Source organism: Aegilops tauschii, chromosome 6 (genome assembly GCF_002575655.3).
Source record: "Aegilops tauschii subsp. strangulata cultivar AL8/78 chromosome 6, Aet v6.0, whole genome shotgun sequence".
NCBI lineage: Eukaryota > Viridiplantae > Streptophyta > Magnoliopsida > Poales > Poaceae > Aegilops > Aegilops tauschii.
The window spans coordinates 313469651-313492925 of record NC_053040.3 but is presented as its reverse complement, the minus strand read 5'-3'; the positions used below and the strand labels follow the sequence as shown (position 1 = coordinate 313492925).

The 23275-nt window shown below is 45.4% G+C and overlaps 1 protein-coding gene across 1 annotated transcript; it reads right to left on the bottom strand.

Moving 5' to 3' along the window:
- Nucleotides 1–8669: 8669 nt before the first annotated feature.
- LOC109736196 (hydroxycinnamoyl-CoA:5-hydroxyanthranilate N-hydroxycinnamoyltransferase HHT1) lies at nucleotides 8670–14553 on the bottom strand. The gene is made up of 2 exons (XM_020295409.4): nucleotides 13882–14553; nucleotides 8670–9804 (listed from the first exon to the last, which is right to left on the bottom strand). Exons 1-2 carry the CDS (start codon nucleotides 14305–14307, stop codon nucleotides 8902–8904), a joined length of 1329 nt encoding a protein of 442 aa, XP_020150998.1. The 5' UTR covers nucleotides 14308–14553; the 3' UTR covers nucleotides 8670–8901.
- Between the last annotated feature and the right edge of the window lie 8722 nt (nucleotides 14554–23275).

Here is a 23275-nt window from a genome sequence, read left to right as displayed (position 1 = left end):
TGGCATCCACCGTGCGAATCCCAGGCTACCAACCGGGAACCCATCCTATGATTGATGATGAAGAATAAGAAGCAGAAGAAGAACTCCCAAAGCAAACATACATCGCTCTCATGTCAAAGCATTGCTTTACCTGTACTTGCACCTGTTGTTGTAGTAATATGTGAGCCACGGGGACTCCGCAATATCATTACCATGGGTATCAAAACTAGCAGCTTATTTGGTATGGAATGGTTAAGTGGTGAGGTTGCAGCAAGCACTAAGCATTTGAATGTGGCTAACTTACGAGTACAAGAATAGGAAGAGTAAACTACGCATAAACGGTCGTGATCTAGTAACGGTCAAGAAGTGATTCTGAAAACCTACTTATGAGTCATACATAACCCCCACCGTGTTCTCTTCCCGAACTCCCTTGAAAATATACGATCATGGTTACGCACGCGCTTGGTGCATTTTAATTAAATTTAGTGTTAAGTTCTCTACAACCGGATATTATAAATTTCCAAGTCGCCACATAACCGTGGGCACGGCTCTCCAAAATATTTAACCCTGCAGGGGTGACCCAACTTAGTCCTTCACAAACTCTCACGGTCAGCGTTGGAAAAAACTCAAACTCGAGATAGCTCGAAGTATCCTCGGAATCCTAGTGCACAAGACATTTCGACAATGTTAAAACAAAAGCAGCAAGACCTCCCAACGTGTCGATACCCCGATAGGATCCGCACGTATGTCGTAATCGGGCCACGACGGATGAGCTAAGCTTACAGTTGGCTGAGACCAAAGTTTCCAAGCGGGCACCGCAAGGTGCTCTTTTTTGGACCAACCGTCATGAGGAGCACTAACCCAGGTTGTTGATCAATTATCCACGAGGGCTAGCAGGTCCCTATGCAAGTTTTAGTTGTTATTAGGCAAATTCTAACACCAAAGTTGGGCCCTGCTGGAAGAGTTTTATTCAAAGTAAACTATCAAGGGGGGCTCATAAACCCCAACCGTGTCAGGAATGCTAATCAAGGAACATTACACCGGTATGACGGAAACTAGGGCGACATGAGTGGAACAAACAGGCAAAAGGTCGAGATTTCCACACACAACCAAGTATATAGATGCATTAATTAAATAAGAGATATTGTGATATCCCATGATATCCATGTACTAACATGGAACTACCTGCAACTAGCAATGCTATAAGAGGGGTTGAGCAAAGCGGTAACATAGCCAAACAACGGTTTGCTAGGAGGGTGGGGGATTAGAGGCTTATCATGGCATATTAGGAGGCTTGACAAACAAGTGGCAGGTAACGAGACATAGCGATGGCATTGAGACAACTAGCAAGCAAAGATAGTAGTGATATCCAAGGTAATGGTGTCATCTTGCCTGGAATCCTGCTAGGAAGAAGACCGAATCCATGAAGTAGTCGAACAACCGTAGTCGAACGAATCCTCACGCACTCGCAACGTTATCGGAAACTATCAAGAAGAAGCACAATCAGAAACATGGTACACACAAGCATAAGCATGGCATGGTGCACAATCAAGTATGATGCATGTCCGGTTTAAATAGGCATGGCATGGAAAAGTGCACAAAGAATCGTTACACATTAAGTGAAGCTCAATATGCAACAAGTTGCATATTGACGAACTCCACATTCGGTTATTTCTTTCACTCCCATTTATGTGCATGACAAGATTAAATGTTGTTACTCATGGCAAGAGGTGAAGCATAAATAACTACATTATCTAGGCATTTTAAATGAGGCCAGAAACAACACATAGCATTTCTGAAATGACCGCTTATGTAATTTTCGAATTTGCTGCTGTTCTACCTAAAACACAATTTTATTGTTCTTAAACGGGAAAATAAAGTGCACCATGTTGATCTACATATTTTCCTACTCCATTTACATATATATTTTATTTAATTCGGAGCTATGGTTATTTAGTTACGAAATTTCATTAATGCAAATTATGCAAATAGCATGTCATTGATCTACTCCATTTACATAAAGTGCATCATGTTGATCTACACATAGCATGTCATTGATGCAAATTAATGCAAATAGAATTTTTTTAAAATAACATGGATGAAAGTTGGATATTGTGAAAGTACATGGAATTCTACCCAAGTTAAATATATGACATTTTTATTACGATATTCAGTTATTAGCATTTTAAAACGGTGGCATTTTCTGCAATTAAGCATGTCCTGGATATTTGATAAATTCATAGAACGAAAAAAAAACATCTACGGGCTGAAACTGATGTTGGGTCGAAACAGGGAATGGGCACAGGGTAACAAAAGTGTGCACAATATTGTTTTTATGTCAATATTAAACTTTTATTTTTAATCTTATAGATCTGAATATTCATGTCACAATAAGAAAAATTACATTGATAAATATGCTAGGTAGCATTTCACATCAAAAATTCTGTTTTTATCATTTACCTACTCAAGGACAAGCAGGAATTAAGCTTGGGGATGCTTGCTAGGTCTCCAACGTATCTATAATTTTTTATTGTTCCATGCTATTATATTATCTATCTTCGATGTTTTATATGCATTAATATGCTATTTTATATCAGTTTTTTGGGACTAACCTATTAACCTAGTGCCTAGTGCCAATTGCTGTTTTTTTTCTTGTTTTTGTCTTTTACAGAAAATCAATACTAAACGGAACGAAACTTTTTGAGGATTTTTCTTAGACTAGAAGACAACCACGAAGCTTCAGGAGGAGGCCAAAAGAGCCATGAGGAGGCCACAAGCCTCTCGGCCGCGTCCTAGGGGCGCCCTTAGGACTTGTGGCCCCTCGTAGCCCTTCTAACCCTAATCTCAGCTCTATGAATTCCCAAATATTCCTCTTACGTTAGAGGGCACACCAAAAATACTTTTCCGCTACCGCAAGCTTCTGTTCTCATGAGATCCCATCTTGGGGCCTTTTCCGCCACTCTGTCCGGGGAGGATTCGATCACGGAGGACCTCTACACCAACCTTACCGCCCTTCCGATGATGTGTGAGTAGTTCACCACAGACCTACGGGTCCATAGCTAGTAGCTAGATGGCTTCTTCCCTCTCTTTGATCTTTAATACAATGTTCTCCTCGATGTTCTTGGAGATCTATTTGATGTAATCTTCTTTTGCGGTGCGTTTGTTGAGATCCGATGAATTGTGGATTTATGATCAGATTATCTATGAATATTATCTGAGTCTTTTCTGAACTCTTTTATGCATGATTAAGACAGCTTTGTATTTCTCTCCGATCTATCGATTTGGTTTGGCCAACTAGATTGGTTTTTCTTGCAATGGGAGAGGTGCTCTGTGATGGGTTCAATCTTGCGGTGTCCTCACCCAGTGATAGTTGGGATAGCGAGGCATGTATTGTATTCTTGCCATTAAGGATAAAAAGATGGGGGTTTTACCATATTGATTGGATCTATCCCTCTACATCATGTCATCTTGCTTAAGGCGTTACTCCGTTCTTTATGAACGTAATACTCTAGATGCATGTTGGATAGTGGTCGATGTGTGGAGTAATAGTAGTAGATGCAGGTAAGAGTCGGTCTACTTGTCACGGACATGATGCCTATATTCATGATCATTGCCTTAGATATCGTCATAACTTTGCGCTTTTCTATCAATTGCTCAACGGTAATTTGTTTACCCACCGTATGTTTTCTTTCAAGAGAGAAACCTCTAGTGAAAACTATGGCCCCCGGGTCTATTTCGCATCATATATTTTCAGATCTATAAAACCAAAAACCCAAAAATATCTTGCTGCAATTTATTTATATTTACTTTATTTTGCCTTTTACTTATCTTTTAAACCTATCTCTATTAGATCTCACTCTTGCTAGTGACCGTGAAGGGATTAACAACCCCTTTTTCGTGTTGTATGCAAGTGTTTGTTAGTTTGTGCATGTGCATCTATTGGGGACTTTCTTGTACCTCCTACTGGATTGATACCTTGGTTCTTAACTGAGGGAAATACTTATCTCTACTTTGCTGCATCACCCTTTCCTCTTCAAGGGAAAAATCAACGCAAGCTCAAGAAGTAGCGGGGGCTTCCTGTCCATGGCGCACACACAGGGAGAGGTTAGAGGAGAGGAAAAACAGGAGGGAAAAGGAAGGGGGAGGAGGGAAGAGGGGCAGCACGCACTGGTTCGATGGTGGAAGCGCGGCGCGAGGTCAGTAGCGAGGAGCAGACGGGGCGGTGGGGCTCGGCTCCCTCAATCTAGATCGGGATCGAGCGGGGCTAGGAGGCTCAGGCGGCGACGTACGGGTGGCGGCTCGATCCGGGCCCGAGCGGGCTGAATCTAGGCTCCACGGGCTCGCACGGGAGGAGGGAGACAAGGAAGGTGGCAGCGGCTGGTGATTGGGGGCACGCGGAAAACGAGGCAACGGCTGGGGTTCCAGATAAGGAAGGGGTAGGCCTTCCTTATATAGCAGGGAGGGCTAGGTTTGGGGGGTTTCAGAGTCCTCCGGTCGTGATCCGACAGTTCTGGATGGAGGGAAATATTAGCTGGGCTAGACGGGTTGTGCAGATTGGTCGGGCCGAGATGAGAGGGAAGTTTGAGCGAACCGACACAAGTTTGTTTTACGAAAATGTCCGACAATTTAACCGGCTATAGTGCCGCTATAGTTTAACGGTTGGAGCATCAAACGACTTCCAAATGCGACGAAATTTGGCAGGCGGTCTACCTTAAATGTAACAAGACCACACACCAACTTTTAACCCATTTCGAGAATGTTTTATGCCCACTTAGCAAACAATTATTTGACGATACCGCGGGCGCGTGCAAGTGTAGTTGGTCTCGGAACGGTCTATGATGACAACGGGGAAAAGCGGCCACTACAGACGGATGCAAGTTTTGAAAAATGACGGCAACGGAGTGCCGATGCAATGTGAATGTTGCGATGATGAGTGCAACAAACAATAATTAGCGCGGCTATCACGCAAAACATGGAAGGCATTTGGATCGTTGGTCTCGGGTTGTTACATCACCCTACCAAAAATGCGACATCCCGTGAGTTATTCATTTACTTATATTTTTAGGAATTTTAAAGATAGACATAACAGAGGTTGGGATGGCTTGAATACTAGACTTGAGAAGAACTTCCTTGCCTCCAATGGATAAAAGTTTTTCTTCCAACCACTAATTTTCAAAACAATGCGGTCAATCAGATATTGAAAACAATCAGTATTTTCTAAACCCACATTCGCTGGCAGACCCGGATACTTGTCATTGAGAGCCTCGGTCATGATATTCAAATTGAGCAAATTTGTTCTCTCCTGTCCCGACTAAAAAAATTTCACAAACCCCATAGGAGGGCAAGACCAGCCCCCCTCTTTCATAGAGGCCTTTGGAGATGATACAGTAACGAAGATTGCTGTAAGGGCTAGTATCACCATAGAAATCTGATACGCGTTCTGAGTTGTCTTCTTGTGCACCAATTTCCGTATTTCTCATCATAGATACCATTTGAGATAGCAACCATTTCATGCACATTGTGATGACCCATAATCCGCAATTCTTGGTATGGTAGAAGAAGTAAGTACTCCAACACCGCCTCTCCAACACGATCAACCTCACAAGCTTTATCAATAATATCATCTATCCCCAGCCTTTTCCAAACCTCCTTTGCTTTACTATAGAGAAAAAGCATGTGCTTCGTGCCTTCTAGACCCGCAGAGCAAGTAGGACAAGTGGATGATATTTTCATATGTATGTTTGCGAGCATAACACAATATGGAAGTGTGCCATGTAGCGTATGCCAGATAATTTTTTGACCTTTGCCAATAATTTAAATACCTTGGTCCAAATTGGGTTAACTGTGGTTCGTCCCATCCCATTGGAATGTCCAAGTTTACTTCCACACTGATGGTCCCACTCCACAAAGTAGGGAGACCGAACCGAAAACTACCATTTTCGTGCAACTCCAAGAAATGAAATCTGGCATATGATGTTGCGAGAGTGGGATTGAAAGAATCCGATGTACATCAATGGGCCACATAGTTTGTCTAATCAGGTCTTCATCCCAATTATTCAAAACATGATCAATCAAATCCCCCACCTTAGATAATAGTTCTCCCCCCTTCGACGTAATTTTTTCCTATGGCACAATTTGGAATCCAAGCGTCTTCCCAAATATTGATATTATGTCCATTCCTCACTCGCCAAATATAACCATGTTTTACATAATTCACGCCTTCCATAATACTTTGCCAGGTAAAAGAAGAGCCTTTCTTTAACTTAGTGTTCAACAAATCGCCATTAGGATAGTACTCGGCCCTCAGAATAATAGCACACAAAGAATTAGGATTCCCAAGAAGGAGCCACGCCTGTTTGGCAAGCATTGCCAAGTTGAAACAGTGAATATAATGAAATCCCATCCCTCTTTGATTTTTAGGGACGCGCATTTTCCACCAGGCCATCCAATGCATCTTCCTCTGGTTCTCCTCGTCTCCCCACCAGAAATGCGCCATCGCGTCAATGATTCCTTTAGATTTTTTTAGGAAGTTTGAAGACCGACATTACATAGGCGGGTATGGCTTGGACAATAGCCTTGAGCAAGATCTCCTTCCCTCTGGCAGACAATAATTTTTCTTTCCAACCACTAATTTTCTTAACAATTCGCTTAACAAGAAATTGGAAACAATCTGTTTTATCTAATCCCACATTTGCTGGCAAGCCCAAATATTTATCGTTGAGGGCCTCAGTCATTACATTCAGTGGGGTACACATTTGTTCTCTAATCTCCACCTTCATGTTAGGGCTGGAAAAAGCTAGAATTTTCAACACTACCAATTGTCCCGATGCCACACATATGAATCTAGCACTGATTTTAGAGCTTTCGCACTGTATTGGCTATCTTTCATAAGAATCAACGAGTCATCCGCAAAGAGAAGATTTGTAATCGTTGGGGCATCTCAATGGACTTTCACTCTTGAAATATTTTCATTTTCCTCTACATGTGTTAGTAAAGCATTCAATCCCTCCGTGCACAACAAGAATAGGTAAGGTGACAACGAGTCTCCCTGCCTCAACCCCCTTGTAGGCTTAAAACTCTCAGTTTCCTCTGCATTAATCCGAACTCGGTATTCAACAGTTGAGACACATTGCATAATAAAATTCACCAAATCTTGACGGAAACCTAATCCCGACATAATCTCCTTTAGAAAAGGCCACTCAACTCTGTCATAAGCTTGGTGCATATCAAGTTTTATAGCACACAAACCCTCTTTACCTTCCCTTATGTTCTTGATTGTGTGAAAACACTCATAAGCCACTAAAATGTTATCTGTGATCAATCTACCAGGCAGGAAGGCAATCTGAGTTGGGCTAATAATATCAGGTGGAAAACCTTCAAACGAGAGGCTCCTATTTTTGCAATTATTTTATATGCCACATTGCATAAGTTGATGGACCTAAATTGGGTTGCCTTTTCTGGTGTATTAACCTTAGGAATCATCACGATCGCGATATCGTTCCAACCAGATGGGCTAGTGCAGGTATTGATTGCTTGTAACACGTCCTCAATTAGGTCATCCCCTAACATGGGCCAAAATCTTTTATAGAAAATAGCGTGGAGTCTGTCTAGCCCTGGGGGTTTTAAGTCTCCAGTATCGAACAAAGCCTTATGAACATCTTCGGTAGTATAAGAGGCAAGGAGAGCGTTGTTCATTTCAGTAGACACTCTCCTCCGACAAGGGACAAAACTTCTTGATTCGGATGCGGAACTTCTGAAGTGAAGAGCTTAGAAAATAATCAGTGATGTGATCCTTCAATTCCTTATCTTTTCTCCAAATCTCAGAATCATCGAGAAGTTCTATTTCTTTATTTCCTGGTCGTGGCTGCATTATGGAAGAATGAAGTATTACGGTCCACATGCATCAACCAATTTGTTCGACTTCTTTGTAGCGAGAGAATTTCCTCTTGATCCAAAAGATTCTCCATGACCGTAACAATTTCCGTCTATCGGGAACGGGAGTCAGCATTCAACAGGCCATGCCTTAGTTTCTCTATAAATCTTTTCTTAACTTATTAATTCTCCGCTTCGGGCCCCTGAGAATTTCACGATCCCAAGAATGCAGATCGACATGCACTGTTCGTGTTCGATCAACAAGGGATGGACCAATACCTGCTAACTTGGCTTTTTCTCAAGATGCCTTAATAATTTCAGCGACGGTCTCTTCCTTTAGCCACCTAGCTTCAAATTGTTTCACACGCCTCTCTGGACGTTTGAAAATATTACCATCCAAATAATCCATGTCTAGGACCAACGGACGATGGTCAGAATGAATGTGTTATTCGTTCATCACGAGGCATCCACACCTACTAGCATGTTGAGACAGCAGTGCCCCGAATTCGACCTAACTCTCGTTCGTCCTCATCAGTCGTCACGCACCCACGTTTACCCTTAAGAGTCGCACCAAATTAAGTCCTTTGTCTGGTGGGCGCATAAAAAAAACGTGCTAGTTTGCACTTGTCGCTGGCTATCACTTGTGAGATCAAAATGAAATTTGCAGTTTTGTACTAGGCATTATTCGTACGGTTCACTTCAATCTATTTTTTCTTCCTGCAAACACAACTCACTTCAAACTGATCAGTCTGGGACCAGCCACCCTGATGAACATGTCGGTGGTCTACCTTATTTAGGCGCGCGCGCGAGAGCGTGAGTACATAAACAGGTATATTCTTCATATGTTTGCATGCATTGACTGTTCATTAAGTAGATACATTTGTCGGAAATTTGATAACGATGCACAAAATTCGTCCAGCCCAAAGTGGAAAGAGGGAAGGGAAAATGTGCAGGAACTACGTGTGTAATCAAAGAATCATTGCTGCATCCTACTATCGCTCCGGTGCTGCTTCTTTCTTTCTGCGTTGCGCGTGCGTCTTGTTGGTTTGATCAGAAGTCAAAGATCATCTTCCGGAACTTCTCCATATGCTCGGCCTGCAGCGAGATGGCCACCGACAGGCTGCCGTCGCGGCTGGCGCTGGGGAGCACGAACGCGAGGCCCTCGTACGCGATGCCGCCGGGGCCCATGAAGACGGGCCTGCCCCAGCCGAAATCGGCGTCGTGGATGGGCAGGCGCACCCAGCTGGTGAGCCCGAGGTTGGGGCACCGGAACGTGTGCGCACCGCGGACCAGCGCCGACAGGTCCGGCTGCATCTCCAGGTAGTCCAGCGCCGAGCGGCAGTACTCGTTGTCCATCACCTCCAACGCCGCCTGGATCGTGGTCGCGCCGTCCGCCAGCGAGCCGGTCACCTTGCCCGCCACCGCGAGCGGCGTGGCCGTGAAGATGACGTTGCCGAAGTAGCCCTCCGGGAGCGGCGGCTGCAGCCGCTGCCGCCCGTCCGTGGCGCAGTACAGCTTGGTGGGCTGCTCTGGGGACAGTCCACGGGCCAGGGACGCGCACCGCCAGACGTGCGCCCCGAGCACCGCGTAGGTGCTGAACCGCGGCGCGCCCTCGCCCGTGGGGAGCTGGGCGCGGAGGCGGCCGAGGTCGGCGCGGGACAGCTTGAAGATGTCCACGGCCGTGGGCGGCGCTTCCGGCTTGGCGGTGAGGGCCTGCGGCTCCTCCGAGTCCAGCATGGCGGGCGCTGGCTGGTACTCGATGTGCGGGTGGGACGGCGTCGGCGGGTCGCGTGCGCGGAGGAGGGTGCGGTCAATGAACGGCATGATGGCAATCGGCACGCCGCGGCAGAGGTCGGCCCATGAGTTGATGAAGTGCAGGCCGGAGAAGCCGTCGGCGACGTGGTGCTGCATACCTATGCCGAGGGCCACGCCTCCGCACTTGAAGTGGGTCACCTGCAGCAAAATCGTGCGAGTCAGGGTCCGCAACATGCAAATAAAATTAGCGGGTTTATCATACTAACACAACTGGAGCATGTGGCACCGATTTTAATGATTTTGTATCACACTCGACGCCTCACTATTCAAATTTGTTTACGGTCCATCGAGGCTTGCATATGGCAAATGACCCCTCAAGATAACACCAACACCTCTCAAGGCCGCGATCACTACTCGTGACGAGCTCTGAATGTCCCACAGCACCTTTGTGATCGCAAGAACTAAAGTCAGCCGCATAATGCACAATCAACTAAACAGCACGTAAGGCTCCACCACAAACGATAGCTACTACTCTACAACATTCAGACCGTGATAGAAAGATTAATCATAGGTTGCTTGCTTCCTAGCACAAGAAAAGTCACCGGCATTCCAGTTAGGCAATCACTTTCTCGCAACGATATGTAATGTGCGTCCGAAGCAAAGTACACTTGCAGCAAGCAACCAGATGGTTGTATATCATTTTGGTGCAGTTGCGTGTTTGCATTAAGATTATCATCTGTCAACCTCATCAGCGTATTAACTGCAAAAAACAATTAACTTCCCTGGGAGGGAGGTCCAGCGAACCACCTCACAGCCGTTTGATCGTGATCAAATGATAGCAACGTTCGGGAAAAAATGCCTTCACAAAATGAGAACTGCCAACCCCTACAACTAAAGTTGCCACCCCTCTACAACTAAAACTGCCATCAAAATTGTTCGTATGTGCCAACCCCTCCTCGAAACGTTTGTCAGTTATTGGGGTCCAAAACAAAATCCTTATCAACATATTGGCTTCTTCTGTGTTTGAAAGAACTCGGCGAATCATCGGATTCGAGCTGGTCACTCACACAACGCTCTCAGCATACTTATTTTTTACTCTTTTTTTGTGGAAGCATGATTCGTTTTCAAGGGAAGATGCCGTCAAAGTTAAAAAAAAATAGCTGTTGGATATGCCCTTTTTTCTCTTGTAAAAAGGCCAAAGGCCATATATTAAGTAGCACCACCAAAAACACTCCTGTACATAAATTAAAAAATAGATCCAAATTCTTGAGGGTGTCCAAGCCTTCTTCCTCCTGCATCAATCAGCTCCACGCCATGAGCAAAGCTCATTGCCGTCTTGGTAGTACATGACCATAACTACAAACACCAATATTAAGGTATGCTCGCGTGCATACCCCTTCACCTCCTAACGTGAGTGTACAAGTCATTAGGGTTTCTCGACATCCCTGGCGCCCCTGGTCCCGGTGGTCTTGGGGCCATAAAGGCGCGGTGAACCCTGGCCCTTGCTGTCACGAGGGTTGTTGCTCCGTCTTTTGGTGTTTATTTTTTGGTCGATTACAGTTTGTGTCTTGTTCAGGAAGGCGTGGCTGCAGCGTCTCGCTGAAGATGGAATAAGGTCCTCTTTGCCTACCCCGTCCCAATGGTGCGTCTAGCATCGTCGGAGGGTCGTGTGAAGGTTTGTTTCTGGCGGATCTCGTGGAATTCAGTCGGTTTTGGTATCCGATGGATCTCCGTGGATTCAGTCTTTGTTTGTGTTCGTTCGTGTGTCTACAAGTTGGATCCTTCCAATCTACGCTTCTATTTATCCGTTGTGATTGCTGTTCTGGTGTGTTGCTCCAACGGGGCCTTGGCACAACGACTTCCCAACCGTATACTAAAACTAGTTCTATCTTTGCTCCAGCGAGGGAGGGGCAATGTCAGCAACACATCTTTGGCTCGCTCTAGTGCTTTGTAGTCGTTGCTAGATGGTCTATGGACCTGGATATGTAATTTTTATTTTTATTTTGGTGTTCCTTATACTACCATGACAGACGATGAATAGATCGAAAGGTTTTTCCAAGAAAAAAACTAAAAGCACCAACACTAGAATTGAACTGCTTGATAATTCATGCACTGAAGGGGCCACATCGGCAAGTTATTTTGTAGGCATTTGCATAACAGGTATCCTCAATCATTTGCTGACATGCATTTTATTAGCTAATAAAGACCTACAAAAAGATAATTCCATCTACTAACTAATATGTTGCCGAATTGCAATGATATTAGTCACGAAATTGGAATGGTAAATCCAAACTAGTAATGTACGCAAGTTGAGATAAAATTCCACTAGTACAATTTCAATCTTCACATAAACAAGACCCATGCCGACAATTTCAAATAAACTGAACACGTAATTACGCAAACTGATCGATGATACTACTACATATTCTTATGAAGAACATGATGCTACCACTTTTGTAGTGGTATAAGGACAGAAAAATAAAGGAAGGTTCATTGCTGGCTTATTACTTGGAATGATAAAGGAAGGTTCATTGTTGGCGGAAATTGGAAGATTGATTGGTGTGCTGATGTTTTCACAGCAGAAGCGTTGGCTCTAAGATTTGGCTTATTACTTGCACAAAGAGCGGGACGCAATTGTCTTGTTATTAACTCCGACAATATGAAAGTTATTGACACAATGAAGAATGGATAACATTCCGCATGAGACGCGGCGGCAAGTGTTCGATGATTTTTTTTATTGCTTATGATTTCCCTTTTACTAGTTTTGAAAATTGTAATAGGGAAGCAAATAACGTTGCTCACAAACTTGCTAGAATAGCGAAAATTTCCGTGACAAGGGATTGGTTTGAGGAGCCTATGTTTGAAATTGTATCTTTTCTTATTGACGATGTAACTATTATTTCCAATTAATAAAGTTGACGTTTTATTTTACAATAAGGACAGAAAAATAAAGCCTCACGCGAGGTGCGAAATTGAGGGCGGCCTACCAATGAGGATTTTTTTTAGAGAGAGGGCGCTAAAAAGGTCCAGGGATGCTTTGAGAGAGAAGGGAGTATTATATAGAACTAGCAAAAGAGCCCGTGCGTTGCAACGGGAAAGAAAACATAACACACGCTCTTAACCCAACGACCATCACTCAAGACCATAATAGGTCCATCTCCTTTATTTTTGCGAGGCATCTTATTTGTGTTGCCACTTATCCTCCTTCTCACCCTCACCGGCGATGGCCTCGGTGTTCACACAAAACAAAACAAAAACTTGTTTGAATATGGTTAATCCTATGGCATGTGTAGTTATCGTTGTTTTCATTTCACTATATGGTTATAGTGGGGTGTTTATTTGCAAGCCGGATCACGCCGGTACAAAAAAAAGATCTTGCGCTATAAATTATAAGTTTGCTTCCAAAACAATATTTTAAAAATATTTAACAGGTAAAATTAACATCATATTTAGATTCCACACATTTTTCTAATAAAATTTCATATATAATATGTTAAAATCGAAGTTACGGTTTAAAAGATACAGATAATTTAGAAAATCATTTATTTGACTTAAATATATTTCAAAATAATATTTAAAAATACTTAACAGGTAAAATTAATCTCATATTCATATTCTACATATTTTTCTAATCAAATTTCATATATAACACGTTCAAATCAGAGTTACGATTTAAAAGATATGGATGATTTAAAAAAGCATTTGTTTGACTTAAATATGATCCCTGATCCGCGGATGAATTACCTAAAACATCAGGAGGTTTCGAAAAATGCAAAATAACGGTTCGTGTGTGACTTAAATCCGGACTGCGGGTTGATTTCAGAAAAACACAGGGACTTTTATGAAAAATGCCATGACGGCCGAAAGAAACCACATTTGCTTATTATTAGGTAAGATAAGATTTGAAAGATCTTAGCATTCCCAGTACGCGGGGCAAGATCGACCGAAAAAAAAAATGAGGGACCGACAGATAATTGCGAGGTGTGCCAACAAGGCCAAACAGAAGTCAGTGATCGAACCACACGCACACCTCGTCCCATTTCCTTGCAGGTCCACCTGACACGGTCCATTGCATGCGGACATGCGGCGCCGACGACCTAGACGAGTTGCTGAAAGCGACGCGTGACCGTCCGTTTCTACCGTACCCAGCGGTGGTGACATCCAGCGCCCCTCACGGGCACGCCTCTACCGCACGCGTTGTGCTCTGCTTCGTCGGCACGTCCTACTCTGTTCCTCGCGTGTGAGAAAAATCACGGAGTGGCATTCATGGTTTACCTGGACCACGAGGAGCGGGTAGGAGGAGATGCCCCCGGTGAAGTCGACGGCGGGGATAAGGCGCTTGAGGTCCATGGTGGGCGCGAAGTCGCCGAAGTCGTCGACGGTGCCGTCGGGCGCGTCGGCCTCCACGAAGAGCACCCCTTCCGCGTTGCAGTCGATCTCCACGCGCCCGTCCTCGTCGCGGGCCAGCCGCCCCGCCATCGGGTAGAAGGGCACCAGCGCCTCCGCCAGCGCCCGGCGCATCCGCTCCGCGTCGAAGTAGCGGCCCGCCTCCTCCCCCTCCCCCGCGCCGCGCCGGAAGAAGTAGACGCTCGGCGTGTGGAACCGCGGCACGACCAGGTCCGGGTTGGCGTTCCACAGCCGGAGCCGCGGCGTCTCCTCCGCCGGCACCACGACCGTCGATCCCCGCACCGTGATCTTCATCTCCGCGGATGCAGATCTGGCGGGCAGACTAGGCGGAAGAAAAGCGAGCGAAAGGTCGTCGGTACGTACGTGGAAGGCGCGTGGGAGCAGCGGCGATAATTAAAATTAAAGTAGGGCGTTTGGTAGCTCTTGGTGGAGAGCTGGTGAGCGAGCGGGGGGTGGCGCGGGTTTTATAGCCGGCGAGGCGGGATGGCGCGACTTGCCCTCGTTTGCCTCCAGTTTTTTTGCTCGATTGCTTCGTGGGAGGAGCTGGTGACGGGTGGGGAGTTGGTGGGATGGATGACCAGGCTCGGAAGCGGGACCCCTTTAATTCCTCGGTGGACGCGGTCCAACCTACCGGACCGTGGACGCGTTGCCGGTGATCCACATCAGCGTGATCTGTCCACCTCTATCCGCTGCATCAGCACTGACAGCAGCTTCCGATATTTATTTTTATTTTTATTTTTTTGCGGGGAAAGCTTCCGATTTTGGGAATTCATCAGCTGCCCCTAATTCCTACTTGGCGAAAAATGAAAATGCAGCGGCCAATGATCTTGGACGAGCATCATTGTTTGTTATATTTTTCCTGGTTTTGGAGGCTTTGTCACTCCGCTCACGTGAGAGTGTGACACAATGGCGGATTTTGAATTATATGCTACTTCCTCCGTTTCTAAATGTAAGTTCTTTTAGATATTTCAATATGAACAACACACGGAATAAAATGAGTGAATCTACATCCTAAAATATGTCTATATACATCTGTGCATAGTCCGTATTGAAATATCTAAAAGATCTTGTATTTAGAAACAGAAGGACTATGTCTCTCTTCTTAGCGGACGAGCTTGCTTCAAATCACGAGCCCCTAATTCCTATTTGGGCTTGGATTATGTCCAGAAACTCAGAATCTGAACCAAAATGATTTTGAATTTGAGAATGACACAAGATCGATTTTTTTAGAACACGCATGAGCTCTGTATGCCTATATATTAAGATAGAAAACAATATTTATGTTACAAGAACGGATCTCTAAAGCCGCATATAATCCATGGCAGTCTACACAAACCACCGGGGTTGACACAAGCATGACTAGCCTACTACTTGCTTTAGGCCCTGTTTGTTTGGGTTTTTGCTTTTGCTTTTGCATCTTTTTCATTTTGTCAAAAAGCCATAAAAGCTCCTAATTTTTATGACTTTTGATGAATCAATATAACATGTTTTAGCTCCAAAAGCCATAAAAGCTCCAAAAGCACCTATTTAGGAGCTTTTGTGGCTTTTTGGCCAAAATGGAAAAGCTGCAAAAGCACCTATTTAGGAGCTTTTGTGGCTTTTTGGCCAAAATGGAAAAGCTGCAAAAGCAAAAGCAAAAGCCCAAACAAACAGGGCCTTAGACTACCATCCCCACTTCTTCCGCTCGCGCAAAAGATCGTGGACCTTATTGACAACTGCCGAGGTGAGAAGGGATTTGTTCTTGAATATCCTCATGTTTCTCTCGAACCAAACGTGACGGAGAGTGCAGATAATGACTGAGTTTATCCCTTCTGCATCTTGGGAGATATCATCTGCTACCACGAGGACCACCATGGAAGAATTTGGTCACTCGATGAAGGAGCAAGGCGGACGAGGCTAGTCCAGTGGAGCACACTGAGCCAAACTTTGCGGGCTTAGATACACCAGATAAGGAGGTGTTCGATCGTTTCATCACACTAGTTGCAAAGGGGGGCAGGACGGCTGATGGAGGAGCCCTCATCTGGCAAGGCGATCAGAGGACCAACACCTGCTTTGTTGCACAAGCCACACAAAGAACTTGAATATCATGGGCGCCTAGGGTTTTCATACTAGAAGATTCCATCCACAAGAGATACGGCCAGCAAAGAAGGCCTGAAACATGGATTTGGAGGGGTGGCATCTAGTAGTCGTCCACTTGTAGCTCCATGAGTCAATGCCATGCGTCATTGGGGAGTCTGAAATTGTTGGCCACGTGGTAGGGAACTGCATGATCGCGGCGGTAGGAAGACAGCCACGAAGGTCACACACACAGGAGGATACATGAAGGCCTTCCTAAACCATTCGGCTGGCTAGGGAAGCATGCTTGACAACTGCAGCAACATCGATCGGGTACCAACTGAGGGATACTAGCTTTATCGATCTAGTGGTCCTGCAAAAATAGCACTAAAGCGTCATTTCTGGTCTCAATATGAGAAGATGCCTTGAAGATGGATGTGACATCAACTGAAAGGGAGAGCTCCAAGGACAACCAGGGGAGAACATCGGAAATTTTTGCTGCCAAAGCCATTTAGTTCTTAGAGCGTTGTTGAGAGCTTTGAGGTTGTGCAAACCGAGCCCTCCAAATTAAACATGAGTGAACACAACCGTCCAAGCGACCAAGCATTGGCATCATTTTGCACAATCCATGCCAGCCCATAGGAAATCCCACCTAATCTTGTCGGCCTCCATGAGAAACCATGGCGTCAGGTCCAAAGCAAGCATATAGTAGATGCCCATGGTCATGATCATGGTATATAGCAAGATGATATGGCCGATGGTGCGATCAAACTGGTTTTCCAAGAGGGTAGCTTGCTTGTGAATTGGTCCACCAGGGGCATGAGGTCGGCTTTTTTAAGCTGCGAGCGAGAGAGGGGAAGGCATAGGTATTTTTATCGGGAAGGACGAATCATGCAATGGGAATTTTTGGTGAGGCCTTGCAGATGCAGCTCATGGCACTGGATCGGGATGATATCGCTTTTTTATAGGTTTACCTTGAGCCTCAAAGTGCCTCGAAAAAGATAAAGGGTGGCCTTGCGATGACCCCCAAGTATAGGGGATCAATCGTAGTCTTTTTGATAATTAATGAAGGAAATATGCCCTAGAGGCAATAATAAAGTTATTATTTTTTCCTTATATCATGATAAATGTCTATTATTCATGCTAGAATTGTATTAACCAGAAACTTGATACATGTGTGAATACATAGACAAAACAAAATGTCCCTAGTATGCCTCTACTAGACTAGCTCGTTAATCAAAGATGGTTAAGTTTCCTGACCATAGACATGTGTTGTCATTTGATGAACGGGGTCACATCATTAGGAGAATGATGTGATGGACAAGACCCATCCGTTAGCTTAGCATAAATGATCGTTTAGTTTTATTGCTATTGCTTTCTTCATGACTTATACATGTTCCTCTGTGTAAGGGCATTTCCCTACTTTGCGTTTTGGATGATGATGACAACCCGTTGTTGGTCTAATCGTGTGCTAAGTGCTTCAGGCTCTCGGTGGTTAGGCTTTCATCGGATAACTATTCTCTCTGGAAGGAAAAGATCGAAGACAGAGTTTTCTACGCTTTTTATCTCTTTGGTCGTAGGGAACCCGTACTATCAAGAGGGAGTCCACTTTGGAAAGAGTTGGGGGAATCTTTTCACGTACACTTACCTCACCCCTCTCTTGCCTTCCTTAGTTGTGAGAGAGAGCTCTTCCCTTCTTATCCTACTGCTTTCTGTGGCTTCCCAGCGGTTGTACCGCTCTCTGGAGCGGTTGTACCGCTGGTTCTTGGCGCTTACCAGTTTTGATCGAGCGGTTGTACCGCTGCTTCCGGGTGGTGGTACCTCCACCATGCTCAGCAAATACTAGGGCGGTTGTTCCGGCCAAGTACCGCCCAAGTACCGGTCAGACTTCTGTTTTGATGCGGTACTCGGGCGGTGGTGGCCCGGTTGGTCCGGTCGTACCGGTACCACCAGTGTCCGGAGCGGTTCTACCGCTCAGGACTTAGCCGCCCCGAGCGCTCAAGGCCAAGCGGTTGCACCGGTCCTGTACCGCTCGACTACCGCACTCAGGGGTGACTCCCTACTGTTTCTGCGCGATAGTTGAGCGGTGGCTGGGTGGTTGGTCCGGTTGTTCTCTTAAACCGGTACTACCGCATGGTCGCCCGGTTGTACCGCCTGGTAGGGTTCTACACGTAAACCGCGAGTCACGGTTGTACCAGGACAAGGAGCGGTTGTACCGCTGTAGTATAGAAAACGCAGTAACGGTTGGATTTTTAGGGTTGCTATATAAGGGTGCTTCTTCCACCTACCACATTTACCTCTTACCTCTCTCACTCCACCATTAATGCTACTCAAGCTCTCTTTGCCCGATCTCTCTCTCTAGCCACTCAAACTTGTTGATTTGCTAGGGATTGAAGGAGGAGACCTAGATCTACACTTCCACCAAAGGATATTTGCTTCCCCCATACTTTCTTGTGTGGATTTTGTTACTCTTGGGTGTTTGAGCACCCTAGACGGTTGAGGTCACCTCGGAGCCACATTCCATTGTGGTGAAGCTTCGTGGTTTCGTTGGGAGCCTCCAATTAAGTTGTGGAGAGAGCCCCAACCTTGTTTGTAAAGGTCCGGTTGCCGCCTCCAAGGGCACCAATAGTGGAATCACGGCATCTCGCATTGTGTGAGGGCGTGAGGAGAATACGGTGGCCCTAGTGGCTTCTTGAGGAGCATTGTGCCTCCACACCGCTCCAACGGAGACGTACTTCCCTTCAAAAGGAAGGAACTTCGGTAACACATCCTCGTCTTCACCAGCTCCACTCTTGGTTATCTCACCCCTTTACTTGTGCAAGCTTATTTGTGTTATATACCTTGCTTTCTTGTGTGCTTGTTGTTGTTGCATCATATAGGCTGCCCACCTAGTTGCATATCTAGACAACCTACTTTGATGCAAAGTTTAATTTGGTAAAGAAAAGTTAAAAATTGTTAGTTGCCTATTCACCCCCCCCTCTAGTCAACTGTATCGATCCTTTCAATTGGTATCAGAGCCTCATCTCTTTTTAAGACTTTGCCGTCCAAAGAGTATGGTTGACGTCGTAGACGGTGCGGAGGAGCACTCCGGTGTGAATCCGGTCTCGTCTACGGGCGATGGGGGAACCGCGGTCTCTCGTGAGGAATTCAATGTGGCTTTGGACACATTGAAAACCTCCATGACGACCGAGGTTGAAAGCATGTTTAACAAGTTCATTGAAGGGCTTAAACTTTCCATCGCACTGTTGAAAGTGGGTGATCCCACTAACAAGGTGACGGATGCTAACTCCGACAAGGGGGAAGCTACTAGTGAAAAAGCTCCTTCTTCTAGTGGTAAGAATGGCACCGACATCTTTGCCCATGTGGAACCTCCACTTGTTTATGGTGGACCGATTCCTTCTACTCATTTGAATCATGCCGGTCCTCCCCCTAAGATTGTGAAAAATGAGGACTTTGATTCTTGGGTCTATCGGTTTAAGCATCATTTAAATCATGTGAATACTAATCTTTGGAGAATCATTGAAGAAGGTTTCTATCCGCATGACCGAAGCAACTTCACTCCTAGAGAAGCCGCGGATAATCAATTCAATGAGAATGCTCTCTTCATCATCCAAGATGCAATTCCACCCGAAGATCTTCCTCACCTCCGGCCCTACGCCATGGCCAAAGATGCATGGCACCAAGTTGTTTCCCTCTACCGGGGAAGCGCAAGCATTCAATGCTCCAACTATGAAGTGGTGCAGGATGAAGCCGACGAGTTTGCAATGAAAGAGGATGAAGAACCTCGTGAGCTTTATCGGAGAGTAACCAAACTCGCGGTTTCACCCCGAGATCATGGAAGCAAGGACACGGATGACAATTGGATAAATCGCAAATTCCTCAAGGCAATGATGCCTTACCACAAGGGAATGTCCTCCGTCATTCGTCAAAGGCCGGACTTCCACACTTTGTCCTCAAGTGAAGTGTTGGATGAGTTTGTGGCTATGAGCATCTTGGACAAGACCGCCGACAATGCGGTGCTACGCTCTCAAAGGGCAAAGAAGCCCAACCTTGCATTGAAGGCAAAGGTTTGTGTTGAAGAAGAAGAAGAAGAAGAGGAAGAAGAGGAAAGTAACCCCGAAGATACAAAGTATGCTTATCATGAACACATGGCTCTTGCTTCAAGGCAATTTTGGAGCAAGAAGAACACAAGGCCCAACTTCAACAAGAGCAACTCAAGTGGCACGAAGGTTAAGCAACGTGTGAGGACTTGCTATAACTGTGGCAATGTGAGCCATTTTGTTGTGGAATGCCCTTATGAGAAAAGGGAAGACAATGGTGGCAAGCTCATCCGAAAGGACAAGGCCAAGTCTTTCTCTAACAAGAGCAACTTCACCAAGAAGACTCCTCCCAAGGCGTTGGTGGTACAAGAAGAGTACAATGAGGATGATGATGATGATGAAGAAGATGGTGAGTCGGTTGCCATGGCCTTCGTTGCCATTGCAACAACCCCACGAGCTTCTCTCTTCGACTCACCTAATGAGAACTTCACCGCCAAGTGCCTCATGGCTAAAGCCACCAACAAGGTAACCCCCAACATCAAAACTAGCATCATTAATAATCCCTCTTTGACGGATTGCATTGATGAACGTGAGGGTTCTACTGTGGAGGGGAATGAGTTTGAGTCTTTCATGAACAAACTCAAAGGTAAATCCAAGAAGCACTTCGTTGCTCTCTTGGAACAACTTGGTGAAGCCAGTGACATGATCGAGGCTCACGAAGATACCATCTCTAAGATGGAGGGGCATAGTCGTGACTATGCCGATGAGATTTCGGATCTTTCCAATGCTCTTGAAGAAGAGCGTGGTCTTTGTTTGGCTCTTGAGGAGTCACACAACGATGATCATGCTAACATAAATAAAGATCTTGATCATGCTCTTGTTGTATCTCGTGTGCTAAATTCCGAGAAGGCCAAACTTGGGGTTGATCTTGCTAGACTCAAGGAGGAGTTTGATATACTTGACAAGGCTCACAAGGCCTTGAAAGGTATTCATGCTAGCCTCAAGGAGTCTCATGATCAACTCCAAGTGAAGCTAACCAAGGAGAAAGCCACCTTTCCTCATATGGTGTTAATTGATAATGCAAATGCTACTAACCCTTGTTGTGAGCATGTGCATCTTGTTGAGGAGAATGCTAAGTTGAAGGAGCAACTTGAGAAAGGCCTTGTGTCATGCATTCAAGGTGAGAAGAACCTCAACGACCTTTTGAGCAATCAAAAGGAAGTTGTGGCCAAGGAAGGGATTGGGTTCGCACCCATGCCCAAGAATAAGAAGAAGAATGACAAGACCAAATGACCTCCCCCTCTCAAGAAAACCTTTGTGAAGGAGGGAGAGGGTGCTTCCAAGGAGAAGAAGAACAATGTGAAGGGTAGTGGTGTCAAGAAAGGCAATGCCACCCCTTCCAACAAAGCCGGCGACTTTAACCCTTCTTATGTATTGTGTTGTGCTAGTGATGGGCATGTTTATGCCAAATTTGTTGGTTCTCCTCATGAGTATATTGAATGGTCTATTTGGGTTCCTAAGACTCTTGTCACTAACATCAAAGGACCCATTACAAAATGGATACCTAAAACCAAGCATTGATCTCTTGTAGGTGTGTGCTTCCAGTGGGGGATCATGGTTGCTCGATAGTGGAGCCACTAATCATATGACCGGAAGCAAGGACTTGGTGGCGGACGTTCACAACATTCCATCTATGCCCACCAATGTCGAGTGGGGTGATGCCTCGTCCTCTAAGGTATCGGGGCTTGGCAAGGTTGTCATTTCTCATGATCTCACGATCGAGAATGTCATGCTTGTTGAGTCCCTCGCATACAATTTACTTTCCGTTTGTCAACTTGCACTCATGGGCTTTGCCACTTTCTTTGATATTGATACCGTGGCCCTCTTGTGGAGCAAGACTCTTAAAGTAGCCTTTGTTGGGCATGCCGAGAACGGTCTATATGTGATTAACTTTTCGGAGCGACCCACTAAGACCGCGACATGCCTAATGGCTAAAGTTGACATGGGATGGCTTTGTATCGCCGTTTAGCCCATGTCAATATGAGATCTTTGCAAAGTCTTCTCAAGGGGGACCATGTCCGTGGACTAACAAATGTTAGTTTTGCTAAAGATCATGCTTGCAGTGCGTGTATCGAAGGAAAGCTTCATGAAAAGGCTCACCCTCCCACGACTATCATCTACTCGAAGAGGCCTTTGGAGCTCCTTCACTTGGATCTCTTTGGGCCTCCATCCTTTGATAGTCTTGGGGGTAGAAAGTATTGCTTGGTGATTGTGGATGACTATTCAAGATACACTTGGGTATATTTCTTCAAGAGGAAGAGCGAGACCCAACAAACCGTCATTGACTTTGCAAATGAAGCCCAACGTCAACACAATGCAAAGATCTTGACAATAAGAAGTGACAGCGGCACCGAGTTCAAGAACTACACCTTGGATGAATTTCTTAGTGGAGGGGATCAAGCATCAATATTCTGCACCTTACACCCCTCAGCAAAATGGTGTAGCGGAGAGGAAGAACCGGACGTTGATGGATGCGGCAAGGACCATGATGGCGGAGTTCAAGTCTCCTTACAACTTTTGGGCCGAAGCCATCAACACTGCGTGTCATGCATCAAATCGTCTCTATCTCCGCAAAGGCTTGAACAAGACTCCATATGAGATACTCACCGGTAACAAGCCCAACCTCAAGTACTTTCGGGTGTAAGTGCTTCATTCTCAAGAAAGGTGTTCGTTTGTCTAAATTTGAGGCTAGAGCTCATGAGGGCATATTTGTTGGTTATGCTACAAACTCTCATGCTTACCGTGTCCTCAATAAGTCCATAGGGCTTATTGAGGAGACGTGTAACGTGGAGTTTGATGAGAATAACGGCTCCCAAGTGGAGCAAAGTGGCACTTGTGATGTAGGTGATGAAATTCCTCCTCAAGCCACAAGAAGAATGGGTGTTCGTTTTATCCTACCCATTGAGGAACCCCTTGTGGCCGAAGGAGAAGGACAATGCTCCACTCAAGTGGAGCCATCACCAACCCAAGGCCCACACGCTTCCGAAGAACAAAGTGAAGGCCCTCAACCTCAAGAACAAGACCAAGGGCAAGATCAATCTCAAGATGGTGTTGTAACATCAAGTGATGCCCAAGGTCAAGTTCTCTCCCCCGAGCAAGTTCAAGAT

Coding starts and splice junctions, on each gene's coding strand:
- LOC109736196 (XM_020295409.4), bottom strand. CDS start 14,307: ATGAAGATCACGGTGCGGGGATCGACGGTCGTGGTGCCGGCGGAGGAG. Junction 9,805..13,881: donor ACCCGCTCCTCGTGGTCCAG/GTAAACCATGAA, acceptor ATTTTGCTGCAG/GTGACCCACTTCAAGTGCGG.